The sequence below is a fragment of the Triturus cristatus genome, chromosome 3_2 (genome assembly GCF_964204655.1).
Source record: "Triturus cristatus chromosome 3_2, aTriCri1.1, whole genome shotgun sequence".
Taxonomy (NCBI): domain Eukaryota; kingdom Metazoa; phylum Chordata; class Amphibia; order Caudata; family Salamandridae; genus Triturus; species Triturus cristatus.
Genome location: NC_140584.1, coordinates 484,550,192 through 484,571,514, shown reverse-complemented (window position 1 = coordinate 484,571,514; position 21,323 = coordinate 484,550,192). Strand labels below are relative to the sequence as shown.

The 21,323-nt window shown below is 39.7% G+C and overlaps 1 protein-coding gene across 5 annotated transcripts in view; it reads left to right on the top strand.

Moving 5' to 3' along the window:
• Positions 1-21,323, top strand: part of STK33 (serine/threonine kinase 33) — a 1,543,521-nt gene that overhangs the window by 676,659 nt on the left and 845,539 nt on the right. For all 5 annotated transcript variants that reach the window (XM_085648124.1, XM_085648123.1, XM_085648121.1 and 2 more), the window contains one exon: positions 10,721-10,809. In XM_085648124.1, coding sequence (XP_085504250.1) covers positions 10,721-10,809 — 89 coding nt within the window. The remainder of the gene's footprint in view (positions 1-10,720; positions 10,810-21,323) is intronic.

The following is a 21,323-nucleotide window of genomic DNA, read 5'->3' as shown; positions in this document are numbered from 1 at the left end:
AGGGGGCAGTAGAAAAAGAGATGGCAACAACGCTAGCCTCCGTGGAGCAAACTATTGTGAATATGACAGACCTTAATCTCAGCCTAGCAGAAAAACAACTGCTTCCTCTCAGATTTAGCTACTGTCCTGAGAGCAATTTTAACTACAGTGAAACCCGAATTTACGTATCTAAATGTATTAGGAAACTCAAATTGATCAGATATTACATCATTAAAAAAAAACCCGGAAAAAAATCATGAAAAAAATCAAGACAAAAATCACGAATCGAAGAGAGTTCCTATTAGTAACAAAGTGGATCTCACGGCAGGGGATGTACATCTAATGAAAACCCTCCACCATTTGAGCAATGATCAAGATTACGAAAGCAACATGAACGCCAGCACTCAAGGTGTAGCTGGCAATGAGGAAATTAACATATCATCCCCAGGACATAGTCCATTGCACATGTCATGCCGCGTGACGCAGTGGACATATTTCATGACAGAACACAATCTGCGTTAAGGGTATTGAGTGTATAGGAAGTAGTGGCGCCCTGCAAGTGTGCGTATAGAGTATTTTAGTTAGAGCTGTAAATATGGTGCTAGACAGGAAGGGGTAAACCTTGAAAAACCCCTTAATGTGTGTAGAGCGAACCCAACAGCAAAGAAATACAATGCAATCCTGTGCACACATATACAAAAATCCAGTAGATACTGTCGTAGAGAAAACAGGATCAATCAAAATCTTCAATAATAATGACTTTTCTTTATCTGATCTTTGAAAGTACATCCCGTTATGTGGATTTTTACTTGCAGGAGTTTGTAACTGGCCTATCTACTTACCTACTCGATAGTAAAGACTTTTTATTCAAACTGAGTACGCAAGTTTGGTCACAAGACTATAGGTTTCTAACGTTGGACATTGCTGCAATGAAAGCGGTTCAAACAAAAGAGCTGTTGAATCTTATTCACATAATAAGATGATACTCTCCATGATTAGATGATGCCTGTACAATAATGTGGTCTTGTTTGATGGAATTCTTTTTCAACAACTACAGGGAGTGGACATGGGGTCATGCTTCTCCCCCAGCTATGCGTGTCTTCACGTAGGCTGGTGGGAGGAGCATGTCCTACGGAATGAATATAACAACATTTGGTGTAAGCATATTGTGCGATGGTGGCACCACATTGATGATATTTTTGTAATATGGCATGGTACACAAGAGGAGGCAGAAGAGTTTGTGAGTAGAATAAATGTTAATACCATGAATTAATAATTCACTGCCAACATTGATGACACAAGTGCCAATTTTCTATATATTAAGGTTTACATCAACCAAAACGAGATTGAGACCTGTTTATATCGCAAGCCCACCGCTGGTAACCACATATTACACGCCAATAGTTTTCATCCAGCACATACAATCACTAGCCTCCCTTATGGTGAATATTTGCGTATCCACAGAGCATGTAGTACTGAATCTGATCTCATATTCCATCAAAATGCAGCAACACAGAGGTTCTTAGAGAGGGGATATAATCCCAGAAAACTGAAGGCAGCAAGAAATAAAGCCAACAGGAAAGATAGACAAATACTGTTGAGCGATGTAAATCACACACCTAGCGTAACTCATGAACAAGAGACTGAAAACAACAAGCAAGACAGGGCCTCTGGTAGGCTTATTACTACTTACAGCAAACAGGCACAGGATATCAAATCAATTATAAACAAACAGGGCCTACAATTTTGACAGACGCAACCTTGAAGCAAGTACTTCCTGCCAAGCCCACTTTTACTTTCCATAGAGCTTACTCTATGTACAACGACTTAGTTAAAACTAGTCCCGAATTAGAATATAAGAGCAGTTGGTTATCCCCAAAAAGAGGATTCTACAGGTGCAGCTCTTGCCGCGCCTGTAAATTTGGCATTAATACAACTACCTACACCACTGCTTTTTCTACTGAGAGTATCGAAATTAAGGGCCATTTCAGCTGCCGAACCGAATACGCGGTCTACAAGTTACAATGTACATGTGAACTAGGGTATATCGGCTGCACCAAGTTGCAAGTGCACGCTCGTATATTACAACACTTACGAGCTATAGTCCATTCTGACCCCACGTACCCCATAGCCAGACATTTTAAATTGGAGCATGCCAACAATCTGAATTGTCTCCAATACTGTCTTCTAGATTCAGTTCCTATCAACAAAAGGGGAGGTAATCGTTATATCATTGAACTAGATACCAAATACCCCCAAGGTCTGAATACAGGGGAAGATATGCACAGTTTCTTATAGAGCTACCTCAGGGATTTCCATAGGAGGGTCTTTACAGCATATGTCTAGTTGGTCTCCTCAGATGTAAGTCATTTCATGACATAAACTTTTTTTATGGGAAGTCTCAAAATTAGAGTTACGGTCATGCCACTCAAATTCCTTTGTAGCCCTTTTTGCTGCGTCTACCTGTTTTTGGTCTATTTTTTTACATCGGTTTTCTATATCCTTTTTTACTTAAGTCTACACATTAAGTTTAATAACATTTTTAAGGGGGCTCCCCATCATTCGTACCAACGTGTGCAGGTCCTGATTACAGCTACATTAGACAGCAGCAGGTCCTATCTATCTGCCGCTCAAAAAAGTAAAAAAGCAAAAAAATGAATTCTTAATTTTATTATTTACTCCAATCCACCTTAACAATGTATGCACTTTAGCACATATAGGTGCCGATTCGGATCCTGGAGAAACCGGGTACGAACCGTCGGTCGGATTGTTTTCTCCGTCCGACTCGTACCCGGGAAAAAAACATTACAAACATGCAAGTACGATTCGCACGGAAACACCATTTCCGCACGAACCGTAAAAAACACCGACCGACGAAAATATCCATACAAATGTGATCCGGGAAAGCGCCGACGTGACGTCGGGACGCATTCAGGCTGCGTTTCACGAACCAGGAAGTACGATTCGAACCGACAGCAGTCCGGACGGCAATATTTTTACGGCACCCAAAAAGTGCCAGAAAAGCTAAGTACGCCGTGATGCCAGCGGAATAGGGGGCCCGGTACGCGCCGTACCCCCCCCCCGCCCCCGCATGTACGCCCCGAACACCCCCCCCAGCCCCCGTATGTACGTGCCGAACCCCCAGCCCCCCGTGTATTTACGGACCGTACCCCCACCCGTGTATGTACAGAGCAGACCCCCAGCCCCCCTGTGTATGTACGGACCTTACCCCCACCCGTGTATGTACGGAGCAGACCCCCAGCCCCCCTGTGTATGTACGGACCGTACCCCCACCCGTGTATGTACGGAGCAGACCCCCAGCGCTACACGCTGGGGGTCCGCTCCGTACATACACGGGTGGGGGTATGGTCCGTACATACACGGGTGGGGGTACGGTCCGCACATACATGGGGGGGGGTACGGTCCGCACATACATGGGGGAGCTGGGGGTACGGTCCGTACATACACGGAGGGGCTGGGGGTACGGTCCGTACATACACAGGTGTGGGTATGGTCCGTACATACACCGGGGGGCTGGGGGTACGGTCCGTACATACACGGGGGGCTGGGTGTACGGTCCGTACATACACGGGGGCTGGGGGTTCGGCGCGTACATACGGGGCTGGGGGGGTGTTTGGGGCGTACATCTGGGGTCTGGGGGGGTGTTCGTGGCGTACATACGGGGGCAGGGGGGGGTACGGCGCATATGCAGGCACATGTCTCCATGGTTGCTATGGGAGTTCGGTCCGTACGGTGTTTTTTCCATGCAGTTGTAACATCGGACGCCCGGTACGGATCGTACTTGCGCGCTCGGACTTGAGTTTTCACATTTGTACGTAAAATCGTCCGGGGACGTGTCGGACACGTTTTCCGACCCGAGGATGTGTGGGGGAATTTTCCCAATACGATTCGTATGGACTTTTTCCCATACGAATCGTACTTGCCAGTTTGTACGGTACTTGTACGATTCGTACGGAAAAAAATCCGGATACGATTCGTACGGGGAAATTTTTTCCAGGATCGGAATCGGCCCCATTATCTTATTAGGCGTAGCACTTCAGGAGTTTTTTAGACTATTACTGGTCTGATTCTTTGCACTAGCAGTAGTTTTGCACAAGCAGTATTTGCACATTTATCATACTTTAGAAACCATATTTATTTATTTATTCTATTCATATGGTTTAATATAGATCGATTCTACGCTAGACTTCAGGTATTTGTACCATTATAGTCAATGCTTCCTATTACAAATGTTTTTTTATGTATAATATCAATGCACTGTCGATTCTTTTTCAGCAGTATTTGCAAATTTCCCATATACAACCCAAACCCAGATTTTATAAGAAAACATTATTTATATATGTTTTTTACTTATAAGGTTATTTATGGTGTATACCTATTTGTGTGTTTATCTCAGTATAGAGTACAAATCGGAGCAGTGAAAAAAGAAAAAACACAAAGTTAACATTGTACATGTTCCAAATTGGTATTAGTGTCTTTTCTTCGTTTCTTTCTAACCTGTAAAGCATTATAAATAATGAAATTATATTTATTCCTGATTCCGATGTACTTAATGTTTGATTACATGCCACAGTATGTTGTTAAAATCATTAAATTCAAGTTGCACAAGCGTGAACTACTGAAATGAGTATTTTGTCCATCTCCATTGTAGTGCTGCCAATTAAGTCAGGTGACCGGTGGTGTTTTACCCAATAAATTCACGACACGAGCATAACACGATTAAGTGAGCAAGGGCCATGAGCTGTGCACTTATCTGTTTAAATCAATAAATCATATATTTTGGCACCAGCAAAAGAAGTTGTCCGGTCCTGTCTTTGTGCACGACTGCACATTTGGAGTGTAACTGGATATATATATTACTAACCTTCACTAACATTTCCCTAAAGTACTTGCCTGTTTTAACAACTGTATACAATTCAATTGCCATTTGTGAGTTTATTTTTTTACTAAAGTAAAGGAATTTTGTGGTTCCTACCTTTAATTTTATTCTTTCTTCAACTCTTGGTGACTTTTTCAAACCACCTGTCACCAAGAGTCAGCAGTACTCCAGTATTCCATATAGGCAAATCAGCATCTACAGAAAAGGTCCTGAAAACACTTGGGGTCTATTAGAATGTCATGGCATGGCGGTGGCGATCCGCCCGACATTCTCTCGCATCCGCATGCCTTTCCCCTCTCCGCCATATTACTATGGCGGACAGACTCTGGTGGACGGAAAGACTGTCCGCCGGTTTTCCGCACAGTCAATGAGTCGAACGGGCGGAAAAGGTTTTAATATGGTGGCGGTGTCTGTCAGACACCGCCATCCATATTACGATACATGCTGGGATTTCCCTTTCTGTGGTGGCAAAAGGCATGCGGTCCTTGCCATTAGGGGCCCGTAGCGGGCCCCCAGGAATTTTGGGGGGTGCACATGGGGGGTAACTATGGTACCACCCTGCATTTGCATGCACAACATGGCAGGCCCCGCCCGGTGCCTGCCATGTTGTGCATGCAAATGCGCAACATGCTTTTTTGGCATTGCGGCAGCCCGCCCTTCAATTTAAATTTAAAACCTTCGCCTGCACCCGAATTATTAGAAATGTATGCAATTTTAGTACTAGTAATACAATCACAAAAAGCAAAAACTCAAAAGCCATTTTTTTTTTTAAATCGCCAGAAAAAAATCTATTCTCTAAAAACAGATGGTATAAAAAAAGCCAGTAGTAATCCATACATGTGGATATAAGCAAGCAAAAATGTCAACAACCAGATGTAAATATCTGTTTATTAAAACATAACCATCAAAATGAAAACTATTTAGAAATAAAAAATTCCAAAAAACAACCCTGTAGTAGTCAATGAAAAACATCCATTTTCCTCCAGCAGCCACATGGTCTTTGTCTCGAGAATTCTCCAAATAATTTAAAGGACAAGTAGCCAAAAAAAAGTTGCTTTTGTTTGAAATCGGTTTAAAAAAGTCTTAAGCATTTTTCTTTCAACTTTTTAAGAACTACTTAGAGAAAAACAAACAACCTTCCTGACGGGGGCATGTGAACACAACCTGCATGAGAATGGAAAAGTGGTAAAAACAAATAAAACGTATACTATCTACCATCTAACTACCTCCCCCCTCTAACTTACAATAACTGTAGCCACCTATAGATTTAATAATGTTCTTACCAGACCCAACTCTTATTTGCTTCTATTGTTGACTGCAGCACTCCACCGACTGTAGTAACAGGCATACAACTGCGAGCATCAAACCTAAAAGTAAATAGGAGAAAAGGACAATATTCGTCATTGAAGTTCATGGAAAACCATGAGAAAATGCTTCTTAATTAATAAAAATATATTATAAATTTTTATATTTTTGTAAAATATGTTAAATGGTTTACTATTTAATTGCATGTTTTTGTCTATTTTTACACTATTAATATATATTTTGAATATTATCCCTTGTGTGATTTTGTTTTCTCTTTTACCATATAATTATTAAAAATGTATGTTTATGTATAATTCTTTTTTCATTTACTTATTCTATTTTTTTAAATAATTCCATTAAGTTTTAAATTTACTACCACCCTTTTAAATTTTTTAAATTACCTTTACTTACTAATATTCATGTACTAAAATTAATACCTGAATATTAATATACTGCCCCTTCCAATACCCCGTCCCTAAATATTAGTGTTACAATTGTAACAAATATATATATATAAAAATGCAATATTAATATTAATTTACAGACATTAAAATACTTACATATTAGTATTCAAGTATTCAGTATTAATACCCGAGTATTACTACAATTCCTCACCCAATACTCCTATATCCCTTGCGTCCTGTCCCCAAATAGTAGTGTTACAATTGTTAAAAGTATATACAAATGTAATATTAATATTAATTTACAACCATTACAATAATTGCATATTATTAAAGAATTAAAAACTACTGCCTGAGAATTAAAACACTTCCCCCATACCACTATATTCCTTGCATCCCATGCCTTAAAGTTTCTATTTCAGTTGCTATTTTTTTTAAACCATTAATATTAATCTGAATTACCATAAATTACATTATACCTGAGTATTAATACACTTCCCCATCCAATTCCCCTATAGCTCTTGCATCCGTCCCTAAACGTTATTGTTACTTTAAAAAAAAAAACATTTAAAATAATTATAACAATAATATATACCAGATATCTATAACATATACTTACCCATATACTTACATATTAATGCGTTGTAAAGACAGTTGTGGTAATGACAATCGGGGTAAATAAATGTGTGATAATGACACTCGTGGTAAATACATGCGTGGTAGGTGTCTATATCTAAAATACGTTGTAAAGACCTGCATGGTAATGGCACACATGGTAAAGAATTAAGCATGGTTAAGACTTCGTTGTAAAGGTACTTCACGGTTTGGACTGTGTTGTAAATGCTGTTGCCCATTTGTCCCTAATTTAAGGAATATGGACTTTATTTCCTCTGGTACCATACCCCACTAGAACTAAATGATTTGCAGCAACCGGAATATATGCCATGTATATTGAATGGAACAAATACTCGGAAAGAGACGCTACACACAAAATCTGATAAATAGATGAGGAAAGCATGTAAGCAGTCTTTAGGTTTATTGACAATGGCATGCACCACTCTCCAAAAGAGTGTATTGATTAAATAACATCATGTCCTCAAAGGAAACTTAAACTCTTTTACAGCATTGCCAAGTTCATTTAAGAGCTACAATACATTTACATTGGGCTTTACAAACTCTTTGGTCAGGTTATGTGCCCTGGCAACCTTTAAGTGAGCTTCACAATTGTTAATACAAAAAATTGGCGTAAAGGGAATCCACCTGCACTTGGTTATGTTTTGAGGAAATGGTGGTGAACCCCATTTTCTGTTAGTAAAAACGCACCTTATACATACTTATTTCCCTGTCAATTAGGAATTTCCACTTTCATGATTGTCAGAAATATAAATCATTGGGCTGTTGCAAGAAAATGCACACCTCACATATGTTTCATTTGTGGTAATTTCCTTATTTGTTTACATGTTCCTTAATGAAGATACCCTGTGTTTTTAGTGTTTCCAGCTGCAGAAGTCCTCTAGGCCGCTCACTTCTGTGTTAATCATTCTTTTTGCATTGAATGTGTAACCCATTGATGCCTGGATTGAACTGTCTTATCTGTAACTCTCATTCTGTCCATCCCTATTCACCACACACACTCTGAAATAATGGTTCCTATGTATGGTTAGCTAACATCAGCTGCTGCGGGTTGGAACCTACCCAACCTTGTGATTAGTGTTTCTAAAACAATACAGCGTTGTGGAAGAACAGTGTATTTTTGTTTTTTAAATATGTCTTTATTGCATTTTTATGTTTTGACATTCTTCAAAAACTAGCATTTACTGCTGCAGCATGGGAAAACAGCATAGCTGGCATCTTTATTCAGGTACACATTTTAAATTAAATTACACCAAGTAACCCAGTGATCAATCGTGCCTGACGATATCAAGGTGTGACAGTTTATGTATCCTTCAGAGGCCCCGTTAACAATGGGGATCTTTATGCGCATCTAGACATCAAATACATCTCAACATTAACATAACTTGTTCTGAGGTAGTGAGGTCACTGTTGAAGGAGGAACGTTATTTAGCAACATTTATAGATGAAAGAAGACAAGAGGGAAGGGGGAAAATGTAAGGGACACAAAGGAGTCCCACGGGACCGGGCACCCTTTTCTCAACAAAGGTTCAGTCCATGTTTTTAGGGTCGCCCAGTTTGTCCATCAACTTAAGCACATTGATATCCCACAACCTGGCAGCACCAGCACTGTCTTGCCGGTGAACATCTCAGTACATGGCATCAGCCTCCACCACTGCTCGCTTGTGTACTGCTTTAATCCAGACTGTCTCCAGAGGTTGGGGTTGCTGCCTTCCAGGACATTGCTATCCGACGCTTAAATAAAATCATAGCTAAGTCCACAAACTTCATAAAGTGTCTAGTTTTTTTTGTCCCCTTGGATACAGCAGGGGGTTGGGGCCAACTGGTATCAACCACATCTCATATAACCTCCATCACCCATACCCACACCTGTGCCAGTACTGGGCTCACCCATGCTTTATTTATTTATTTATTTATTATTATTTTTTATTTATAAAATGAAACATTCATCCCATAGGGATATCACGGCGCTAGTGTAGCGGGAGGGTGGTGAATGAGGCTGGTCTATTGAGATCGGTGGCATCAGTCCTAGGGGAATAAGTGGGAGGTTGTGGACACACTGCTAGAGGGCTGTGTGGGCTGCAGTGCTTCTCTATTGCGGGACAGGTCTTCCTTGAAGAGTTTGGCGTCACCGCCTATATCACTGCCAGAAGCCGTCGACCTTGCCCCAGTAGCACCAAAAACATTGCACCAATCGGTGAGGGCCTCGTTGTGCCATGCCGGTTTGGAAATGGCAGAATATTTGCAGGCCGGACAGGAGCTTCACACCAGACTTTGCATTGCAAGACCTCATCATTTGTATCTTCAACAACAACGCAGGACCACGCACTACAGCCTTGCTGTACCTTGGAACCAATGCATCACTTCTGCTGCACAACTCATCTTTGACGCGGAACCTGGCAACTCTCAGCAAGCCAGGATCGAAGGTACTTTGTTCAGTAGGTCTAACTCTGTCCCTGTAGCTGGCTCGTGCTCCATCACTGTCGACCTGAACTTGTGACTTTGTCCTGGTCCGGCAGATATCCACAAATTGCGCTTTATGGCGAGATTTTTATTAAAATCTTTTCAAATTGGATATCTTCAGTTTGGATTGGATTTTTGACACATTGGTATTGTTTTATTTATAAAAAAATATTCTATTTTTCTATACTGCATGGGACACTTTTGTGGTGTTATATCACTGTGTTACTGTTTGAAGTGTTCCACAAATACTTTGCACATGGTCTCTGAGTTAAGCCTGACTGCTCTGTGCCAAGCTAGCCAATAGTTGAGCACAGTTTAATTTAGGGTTTGCTTTTGACTTCACCCTGAGATGGTTGTGGTTGCTGCTTAAGAAGTGTCCCACCCCCTCAAGCTGTAACCCAGTTTCTTTCAACAGAGTCGTAGGATTAGAAGTAAGTAACTTTTCAATAGTCCCTATGTATTACACTATCCGTATTGAAACAGCTGCCCAAAGTACCACTACTGAGCATGTACGATCAGTAGATCTCTACGTAGCTTCCCCACTGTTAATGCATTCAAGAATCTCTGGGTTGGTGCATATGGCACCTCTGATTCTTGTCATTTAGCTTTTTAACATACTTGCCCATATTGCATCCTTCAACTCCATCCTCTCCAGTTATTCTGTTCTTTCCCAGTGCCTTTAATGGGGACAACCCCATGGAAACGGGTATGGCTAACTTTCTCATCAATACTTATTTCTCTCAGTGAAGCCAACTTCTAATAAAGATATCCAACAATCTGCAAGAAAATGCCTTAAAATTCGGTTTCATTGACATATTCTGAAAACCATAGGGTCACCCATTATAGTGTATTTTGCAGGTATGGGTATATCTAGACTGGCTTTGGATGTACAAACATTTTTTTCTGGCAATTTATCTGGGCCATGTAATTATATGTGGAACGCTCCTCACAAAGAGAACTAATAGTATTGAATGTGTAAGTTGTTATTGTTTCCTCAAAGAATATGATTCAAATTAGCCATTGTTGTTTTTTCTTACAGATATAGTTCACAGAGATCTAAAACTGGAAAATATTTTAGTGAAAACCAGAGATAATGAAAATGATAATGAAATGAAGCTAAATATAAAGGTAAACCCGAAAATGAAATTACAGTAAGATTGTACACTCAAATGTGACTGCTCTAGGCATTCAGGATTATATATCATATTAATATTACAGTGATTAGCTGATATATCTGGCAAGCTGCATCAACATCTTCTAGCACGATATCCGCCCTTCTGGTGAAAATGTTAAAAATATGAAGTCTTTGCTCTGAAAAAGTAAACAGTTTCTGTCAGAAAATAGACAGGTTTATTGTATTTGTAGGTCTGAGAAATATTAACCACCCAAATTTCTGGATACCAAGTGTATTTCAGGTATTCAATTGGTACATGTAGAAACTGCTAAATGAAACACTCTGCCTACTACCTTTGCCAAACGTTGGATGAATTTTAGATATGTGGGCTTATTTCTTTAATATATTTAAATACCAAAATATATTACTCTTCTATATTGAGTGTGCCGCTGTATGCCAAACTGTTATTCCCTTATTGAAAAAACAATGCAACATAAAGTATAAAATAATACCACTCCAGGATGGCCTCACTTATAAAACACAATAAAGCACAGCTGTGCTTATGAAATAAATCAGGCTCCCTCCCTAAATCTGTCAGTTGAGATTACCTTCACAAATCCTGCCCCAACTTAAAAGCCATAACTCTCATCCATTTATGTAAACAAACACATTTGTGAAACATCAAAGATTGGAGGTATAGGAGGTAGAAGAGACTTGGCCTCCAAAACGTCATACTGTAAAACACAGAGTCACTCTTTTCTTCCCCTTTAGGAGTTCTAGGAGGCAGAGAAATGTCCTTAAATAACCCTCGCCCACCAGGGTTTGCCCTCTGTGGCATGCTTCATCATTAGGTTATTCCCATTCCGCTGCGGATGGGGCATGCTGTAACCTACGGGTACGTGGGATAGGGACTCCTGTAATCACACTTCCATCAAGGCTGCTTCCTCACTCAGGGAACACGCGTACGGCTCTGAGGGTCCCCCCGTTTTGGACTAATGAAGCCTCATCAAGGCTAATAACATATTTTCAAGAAACATCACCGATTAGGTGCTTTATGTATTGGTATAGATTGTTTATTTTCATATGAGCATGCAGTGAACTTCGTGCTAACAGGAGTGGCATCAGGGAGTACATTTTCTTGGTCCTGAAGAATAGCCTTGGGGTAGGGCTAGACACTAGAAACATGTCAACCATTGAAACTCAGAGACATTATCCAATCGAGTTTCCGTTTTTCCCCCTTTTTTTAGCATACCGGATAGAGGTGTAAATAAAGAATATTTTTCCTACTAGCCAGGTATTTTTCATCTTTCTAAAAAAAAAAAAAACTCCTACTTTTTTAATCTGGACTAGTCTAATGCTTTCAGTGCTCCCACATACCTGTAGGTCGCAGCACACCCCGTTCCGCAACAGAACAGGAATTACCCAGTGATGAAGCATGCTACCAAGTGTACACACACATATATACATATAAGTGATAATGTATAGGAGCATTTTGTGCAATTCACGTAACAAACATGAGATTGGAGGTTGCTCTGATATTGGGGGGGGGGAGGGTAGGAAGTTCCAGGCTTTGGAAGACATGGCACAGATGTAAGTAGATTTATGACAGAAGACTAGCGCTTTTAACAGGCAAAGTTTTCTGATGGAAGCTAATCCAGTGCCAAGATGTGAGGAAATATGTTGTCTTCTGTCTTGACCCAGAATGGATTGCATATCTTCATACTGAAAGTTTCGAAGATGGGACATGGTACTCCAGGATACCAATATGTGAGTTACAGTAATCTAGCCTTGCCAAAGTCAGACTGAGGTACCATTTTCCAATGATAGGCTGTGATAAGATGCAGAATGTTATACAGTGTGCATAGCACCAGACAACAGGTACTCTATTCTTTGAAAGATAATTTATCAAACATGATATACAGGTTGAATGCAGAACTAGATGAAGCCGGTTGGATCCCATGTTCTGGGGTGAAAAACATGCGTATTTGTCTGCAAAGATGACAAACTCATTTTTATCAGACTTAAGAGGGAGTATTACTATTCATTTGGACAGGTGAGGAACTTTGTAAATTCTCAATGCTCTCCATCAAAAAGATACATTAGAAATTTTAAAACAAACTGCCTTTCACAAATAAAAGCACAATAAAAAATCCTGAAACTGACTCTCAATGCACTTGGCTCTTAATTTACACATTTTTGTGAATGTGAGGTAGAAAAGTTGATGTGACTGACCACCTACTTGCATGTAGGCTATGACCCACAGTTTTTGTAAATTATATAGAAAATAATGATAGGCCAAACGTAGGGGAAACAGTCAAAATATCGCACAGAAAGGAAAAAAACCCAAATGTACAGGTTAGTTGTCCGGGAACACTCCAGCTTCTGATTAGGCATCCTCACCAGATCACCAGACCCCCACAATAAATGAATAGATGCAGTTTTGCATAAATCGCAGTGGGGCTCATTACAGACACATTGAAGTGCTAATGTGGTAAATTTGCACCCAGAATTACTGATGCCGGAGGAATCTGTAATTCTGGGATGGTACTTTACAAGGCAATTACAAATTAGACTCCAAGAAGTGGCAACCTGGGAAATGAGTATTACTGTGCTGATTTCTGTGGATTACTTCCCATTGTTTACCACACAGAGATTTTAGCTGCTTTTTGTCGCTGACATGTCTTGGGAAGGGAAAACATTGGTAAGGAGTTGCCAGTAACTGTGATTTAACTGCCAGTTCCAGATTACGTGGCCACTCATTATAAGAGCCAGTGTGTCTGCTTGACATGCAATAGATTAAGATGAGTTGCAGCAGTTGAGACACATATCAGGTGAGCCCTCTTTTCTGCATCTATTGTATTGATGTGGTATAGGAACTGATCTATGAATGACCTTTGCACCTAATGACTACATTTTAAGGCATCACAAATTATTCTCCAATAAAGAATCTTTCATAGATTCATATGTTTCAGTCTTCCCCGTTGTCATGGTGGGAGTCCCACAGTAATAACAGGCAGTGCCAAACATAAGCATTAAGAAGCATAGAGAAGCAAAATGACATTGGTAACCAACTCACATTGTTTTATAAGTAGCAAATTTCAGCCAGTCAGAACCCAGACGCTGAAGCACTCTTCCCCTGCAGGGCCACCATACGTCAGATTTCAAGCACAAGTTTGCAAACATTTATGTAAGAGGTATTCAGTGAGCCCCAGTGGGGAGGTGGGAGGGTCACTTGTGAACCTATGGAAGATATCAATACTGGAGAACCACAGTGTACAGGTGAGTAACTTGTTTCTTCTCCAGAATTGAATCTTTCATAGATCCACATGCTTGAATCAGATCAGTATGCAGTACTAAGCTCAAGAGAGGCAAACCACTCTGATGTAGAAAATGACCATACCGTAAATGTCAACTAGCAACACCAAGCTAATATTTCCTTTCCAAATATAAAACTTTAAATATAAAGCATGAGTTGCTATGTAAGAAACAACAATCTTCACCTTACTGAAAAATGCGACATAAGACCTCTTGCCCAACCGCGGCATCTGCTTTCTAAGAAGAATACAAACCATAATTCATGGTGAAGGTATGGACATTAGACCACTTTTCTGCTCAGCAAATCTCCAGTAAAGAAACCCCAGCAAATAGAGCTGTTGATGTGGCCACTACTATCCAGTATTGGATCTTTCATAGATTCACATGCTCAAATCACTCCCCGTCGTTTAAGTGGGAGTCCCACGGTACCAAAAATAATGCAATATGTATTACTATCATAGGCCATAATTGCATTGAAAAGCCAGTTCAGTAGCCTATCTATGTCCTACTATTAAAAAGAACCAAACTTGAACTATAGCTGATCAGGCGAAGGCACTCTCCAAAACACTCCCAATGGAGCCTGAGTCCCTCAGGTTTTTTACTGCACGTCATATGCTGGGAATCTTCCTGAGCTCTGCTCAGCCATCTATAAACTGGTATAGTAAAACTTCATTTTTATTTCTACTATGCCTGAAATGCCAACAAAAGGGTTCTGTTGACCCTATGGAACTAGTGTGAGGACACGTTTTTATTGATTTCCCACAAAGATTGAATTCTTCACTTTCAAATTAAGGAAGACTGCTTTCATGGATTACAAAATAGAAGAGGATAATAACATTTCTTCAACCTTTACAAAGGTCACATAACGGAGCCAAGCATACAATATGCTACCAAGGCATCCTTACAAATGCTCACCCAGAGTCCACTAAGTTCAAACAGGAGAAAAGTAAATTCTCCTTATAAACTTGGAGTTCACTCTTCAATATCCTCTTAAGGTACGTCAGTGGAGTGGCAAAGCCCAGGGCTGATAGCATTGCCTTAACCACCTTCTCATAGTCAGTAATTCCATCATAAACGAGGATGGTCTGTCAGTGATTCCGAAGGCGTTGACAACGGCCCACTGACAAAGGCTTTATCTATTTCCATTTCCTTCTACAATCGCCCTGTTGGCACTATGCCATCGGAGTCCACATTCTCGATGAGAGTAACCAGTCAACGTTGTCCACGCTGTTGTCCCGGGCAGTGTTCAACTCAGGGTTGTTGGTGGCTGGTCAACGGCGCCCGTAGACGTTGTCCATGCTGTCGTCGAATCGTCAATGGTGGCCTCGTCCAAGGCATAAGCATGATAAGGATTGCATTTAATCAAGAGTTTGGCACATATTGGACCATTTGAGGCAGTCTATGAGCCCTCAGTATTCCACTATAAACATATTATAAACAGAAAGAGGTACACAAATACTATTATGAACGAACACTTCTCTCCTCTAGTCTTCGCAAGGAGCTCTTGTGTAAGCATTCATCTGGTTCAAAGTCTACAAAGTTTGCTTCACCTTTTTATGCCACTTCAACCAACACAGCATGGTGATGATCCTCAGCCCCATACATTCATGCCTCCATCTGGGATGGTGCAGGCTTCAACAGATTACCCTTCATAAGAAGAGGACAAACCATGTCTACAAATAGACATATCCTTCAAGGACATCCTATATAGAAAATGCTAGTGGTGTCTGTCATCTCCTACTTTCAGAAGGTCTCACATCCTTCCCCAGCAGACCAGCCTGGTTATAAATGCAGATGTCTATCTACACATCTGGGCTGCCATCTTCAAAACTTCCACATTCTATAAAAATGGTCTGCATTGCAGAAAATATATACATCCACAGTTTGAAATTTAACACAAATTGCCTCGCCCGTAATTGTTTTTTCCCGAAAATAGTGCAATTCAATCTACAGCCATTATTTCAACAAACAAAAAGTTACTCCATCATGTTTGCTTTCCCAAAAATTTCAAAGCGATGGGGCCAGCTATCAAACCGCAAGACATCTCTCAGACACCCACATATGCCCAACGTAAGCAATACTTCACCAGACACTACTTACCAGGTTCAGAGCAGCAGCCAGAAGTGGAAACTGGATCCATCCGTGCTATACAGAATATTTTAACTTTCTGTAAAGACACCACAGGGTCTCTTTCAATACATGGCTTCTATAAATGTCAGTTTTATGCCACCTCATCCCACTCCCAAAGTCGAAGTGTAACACTTGTTTCATTGTATGAGCCAGCATTTACACTTCTGCTTCTTTCCCCTTCTCGCTCATACCTACATTCCCACAAAAGGGAAAACCAGAACGCGGCCACCTCATCCTCAATTCTCACATGTGGCTGTAAACCTGTTTTCCTAAGAGAAATGTAAAAAAGTAAAATAAAAAGGGTTTTGTGTTGTGAAAGACTGTACTTGCTGACTCTGCTAGCTGAAGCGAGAGCTCAGAGTAAATTAACCTTACCTCTGAGAGATTAGAAGTATACTATGAGAATGAGTTGAAATGGTTTTCCAAGATGGGAGAGAACCATATTAGGATGCTATTGTGGAGGAGGAGGTTGTACATCAGGAAAGAATAAAATAACTCCAGTTGGAGTGCTTTTTTACTGCTGCGGAACAGAGGGAGAAGAGAGTGAAAAAGAGAGATAAAAAGAGAGAAGATCGTCTGCATGGAGCTATTGCTGCAAGGTGAAGGTTAGCAGACACAGGCTCTACATTTGATATAGCACGCAATGGAAAATAATGCAGAAACTGTTGCTGAGATGCTTCCAACAGGTGTATGGTACACTGTTGACACTGTAAGCAGAATTGCTGAAATTTAATATGAATGGTTTGTTTCTTACATTGCCTGCAGTGCTAAAGAACTTCTGTGACTCTGAAGTTGTAGAATTAATAATTATTCCTATAATTGGTTAGAGGGTGGTCTGGGTGGAGGATCTGACTTGGCTATGAGCAATAGTCCCAGTGTGGCTGGGAATTGATGAGATGAGTCTGTGAGCAGCAGTAGCTCCTTAAAGCAGTGTTCTCTCAATAAGCTCTAGATTACACAATTGTATCTCAGGAACCTGACTTTCTACTTTTTCCCCAACTCCAACATCACCAGCTAAAGAATTCCCTCCATACAATACATACCAAACAATGTCTTATATATGCTCACTTATTTCGGTTTATTTCAAACTATATAAATATGGCAAACTAATTTGCTATTGATTTACATATATACACACACACACACACACACACACACACACACACACACACACACACACACACACATATATATATATATATATATATATATATATAAGAGGTACTGGAAAGAATTAAGGAACTAAATAAAATATTGGAGGATCATGTGGAAAAAGGGAGGATTGAGAAATTTAAGAATGAATTAAAATTGAAATTAGAAAAATATGAAAAACGTATAAAGGATAGAAAAGCCACCAAGTTTACACGGGATAGGCTTCACTATGAAGCAGGACGCATCTACACCTTTGCCAAAAAATTCGATTCAGTAAGGAGGCAACAAATTCAAAGTGGAATGTTTAGACAGCAAGACGTTTCTCAAAGTGAATTGAGTGAAATAAGTTCGGATACTGGATCTGAACAAGAACAAGAGATTCGCAGAGATCCAAAAGATGTCCGTTTGGGGGTAACAGATGAGTTCCGATTTTTACAGTTGGAACGTCAAACGGACTTTCAACCCTCGAGAGGTCGCGGAAGAGGCCGAGGAAGAGGAGGCAAAGAAGGGGTGGAGAAGGATATGGGAGAATCACAAGAAAAGCAAACAAAACGCTCAATGCGGTCCAATGTGAAGAAGGTTACAAGGAAATGAATCCCAATAAAACCATTATTAATTTAAGCACGATTTCCCTGACTGAAGAAGAGGAGAGTGTTTTAAATTTGGGACTAACATACTGTGATGACAATGATTTTAATTATCCTCACAGTAGAATGGACCTATACCAATATGTGCGGAAATTAAAATTAGCTAAAATGTTTGCTAATAAGAAAAGTCTTGTTCCCCCGTTGAAGTTGATGAAGCAAATCAACTGATAGTAATGGATGCACCGATCCTAGAAAACCTGTTGGGCCTTTGAGAAGAGGATGAAATTAGTCACAATGAGATACCTGTCGATGGAATTGCCTCAAGTATAGACACTCCATTCAGATTGAAAAATAGCGATCACACCCCATATAGACTGAAGTCTAAGTATATACCGCAGACACCGCGTGATAATGTGGACATATTTTCAGACAATGTTACTAGAGACCTAAAAAATCTGTATAGTAAATGGGCGGAAACTAGGAATAAGAAAAGGAAAAGAAGAACTTCCCTTAAAGGGGAGATACAAAGAACAGTGGAGAGAATACAAAAGGATGGCGGTGTTATAGTTAAACCGTCGGATAAAGGCGGAAATGTTGTTTTGTGGGGACGAGATTTGTACAAAAAAGAAGCCCTTAACCAATTAAACAATGTTGAATGCTATAAGAGAATGGAAATGAAAGATTTTAATTTGGTAAAAGAACAATATCATGAGAGGTTGGATGAGTGGAAACAGGAAGAATTAATTAATTGGGATGAATTTCAATTTTTAAAACAACACAAACCTGTTTTACCTGTATTCTATATGCTTCCCAAAGTCCACAAGAGTGCCACCACACCACCAGGGAGACCTATTATTTCCTCGTGTGGGAGCCTATTCGAAAATACATCCAAATATGTAGATTACTTTTTAAACCCTATTGTCAGGACTCTAGCCTCATATATTAAGGACTCAACCGATTTTTTGAAATATATATATGATGTGAAATGGGAAGAGGATAATATGTTATTGCTGACACTAGATATAACAACCCTGTATACCAGCATACGACATGAGGATGGTCTTAGAGCTACGGAATTTTATTTAAATCAGAGACCCTTGAGGTTTGCGAGGCATAACTGCATGCTTTTGGAAATGATGCAATGGTTTCTTACTAAGAATATGTTCTTATTTGGTGAAGAGTTGTTCCAACAGAAGAGAGGAACGGCAATGGGTACCTGCTTCGCCTCCAGCTATGCCAATTTACATCTGGGCTGGTGGGAGGAGCAGGTACTCAAAGGACCAAAATTGGAACATTGGCTAGAACATGTCTTGCTATGGGTACGATTCATAGACAATGTTTTCGTGCTGTGGCAGGGCACGGAGACTGAAGTCAAGCAATTCATGAAAGATGTAAATGATAACATGCTGAATCTAGCATTCACCGGAAATTACAGCAAAACGTGTATAGACTTTTTAGATGTTAGGGTGAAGGTGAATAAGGGAAAATTAGAGACAACAATTTTCCGTAAAACAACTACAGGAAATACAATCCTACATGCAGATAGTGCCCACCCAGCCCCACTTATTAGGAGCATTCCTTTTGGGGGGGTTCTATAGAGCCCGTCGAGCATGCAGTAATGATGAAGAATATCTGATCATTGAGGGGGAGATGACTGAAAGATTTGTACAAAGAGGGTACTCATCGAATGTAATTAAGAAGGCCGCTTTAAAAGCTAGGAAAATAAATAGGAGGAACGCATTATTTGAAGCCTCTAAAACAAGCAGGAGAGTGAACGCTAAAGATGGCACGAATAATTGTAGGTTTATAACCACTTTTAATACAAGCCATGTAGAGGTTCGGAAAATCCTGAGGAAACATTGGCATTTGATTAAATGTGATACCGTACTAGGCCCAATGACGAAAAAACATCCAGATATTACATTTCGTAAATCTAAGTCACTAAAGGACAGAATAGTCAGCAGTGAATTCACAGAACAAAAGAAACAGGGACAACTAAGCTGGTTAAGCAAAGTGGGATTTTTTAAATGCTTTAAATGTAAGGCGTGTCAACACGGAGTGAATTGCACGCAATTTAAAACTAGTTTTGACAAAATCATTAAAATCAAAGGGCATCTAACCTGTAGATCTAGTTTTGTAGTGTATCAGCTACAGTGTCCCTGTAAAAAGATTTATATAGGGAGCACCACTTTACCGGTTTTTAAACGTGTCCTCCAGCATAGAAGAGCCATAGTGAACAAAGATAGAACATATCCTATTGCTAGACACTTTGAGAGATATCATCAGAGCAATCCTGAAGGGCTTAAGTACAGTTGTATAGCAGAAATCCCAAAGAAAAAAAGAGGAGGGGATAGGGAGAAGGAGCTCAGAAAATTAGAGACCTACTATATACTGGAATTTGATTGTAAAGAGCCCTATGGACTTAATGTGGATGAGGATCTGTTCACCTGTCTCTGAAATAAGAAAAATGAATAATGAATTGATGTTTTCTGTGGATAGAGGTCAGTCATTGCCAAATGAAGAAAGTGCCGTTAACACAAGTTTCGTTTTTAATTTTTGAGAGTAAAAAAGAAAGGAAAGATAAAAAAGAAAAAGATTTTATCCGCCCCTTTTTTTAAAAACATTTTTAAGTAAGGTAATAGAGGGACTTAAATAAAGGAGTAAAAAATAGTATATATATATATATTTTTTCAAACTCTTTCTAGAGGAGTAAGGCGAACATGTATATTAGTATAAGTACTTAGAAATAAGAACTTAGTTTTGTAGTACTGAAGAATAGTTTCCTGTATTGTATAGGTTTATTTGAAGCACTAGCACTTTATGAATTCAAAGATTGTTTACATAAGCACTTGCACTTTGTAATAATTAATGGATGTTGGTTTACATAAGCACTTGCACTTTGTAACCAAAGAAACATAAAAGGAACGGTTACGTGATCAAAACGTAGACTGTTACAAAACTGAAACATGAATTTCGCCTTATCAAAAGTTTTATTTTTTAACTTGCCCTTGATTATTGTAAATAATGCACTTGCACTTTATAATAAGAGTAATCAAGTTTTATTTACCTACAAGGGTAAGTTTGAGAAAATAGAAGAGTAAAGGATCAAATTGTGTATTAAACGATTGTTTTTTAGCATTAGCATGAAACAATACACAATAACAAAACTACTCTAAGATGGCGCCACCTTTGAAGAAAATTGAAACAAAGGTGTAAGTAAATGCCAATTGGATTAGTCCCTTTTTGCTGTTTAAAATGTTTTTAAACCAATTGTAAACGAAAGAACAATGTCGTGAGCAAGGTAGCGTGAAGCTATCGAAACGCGTTGACAAGTGTCTCGTTGT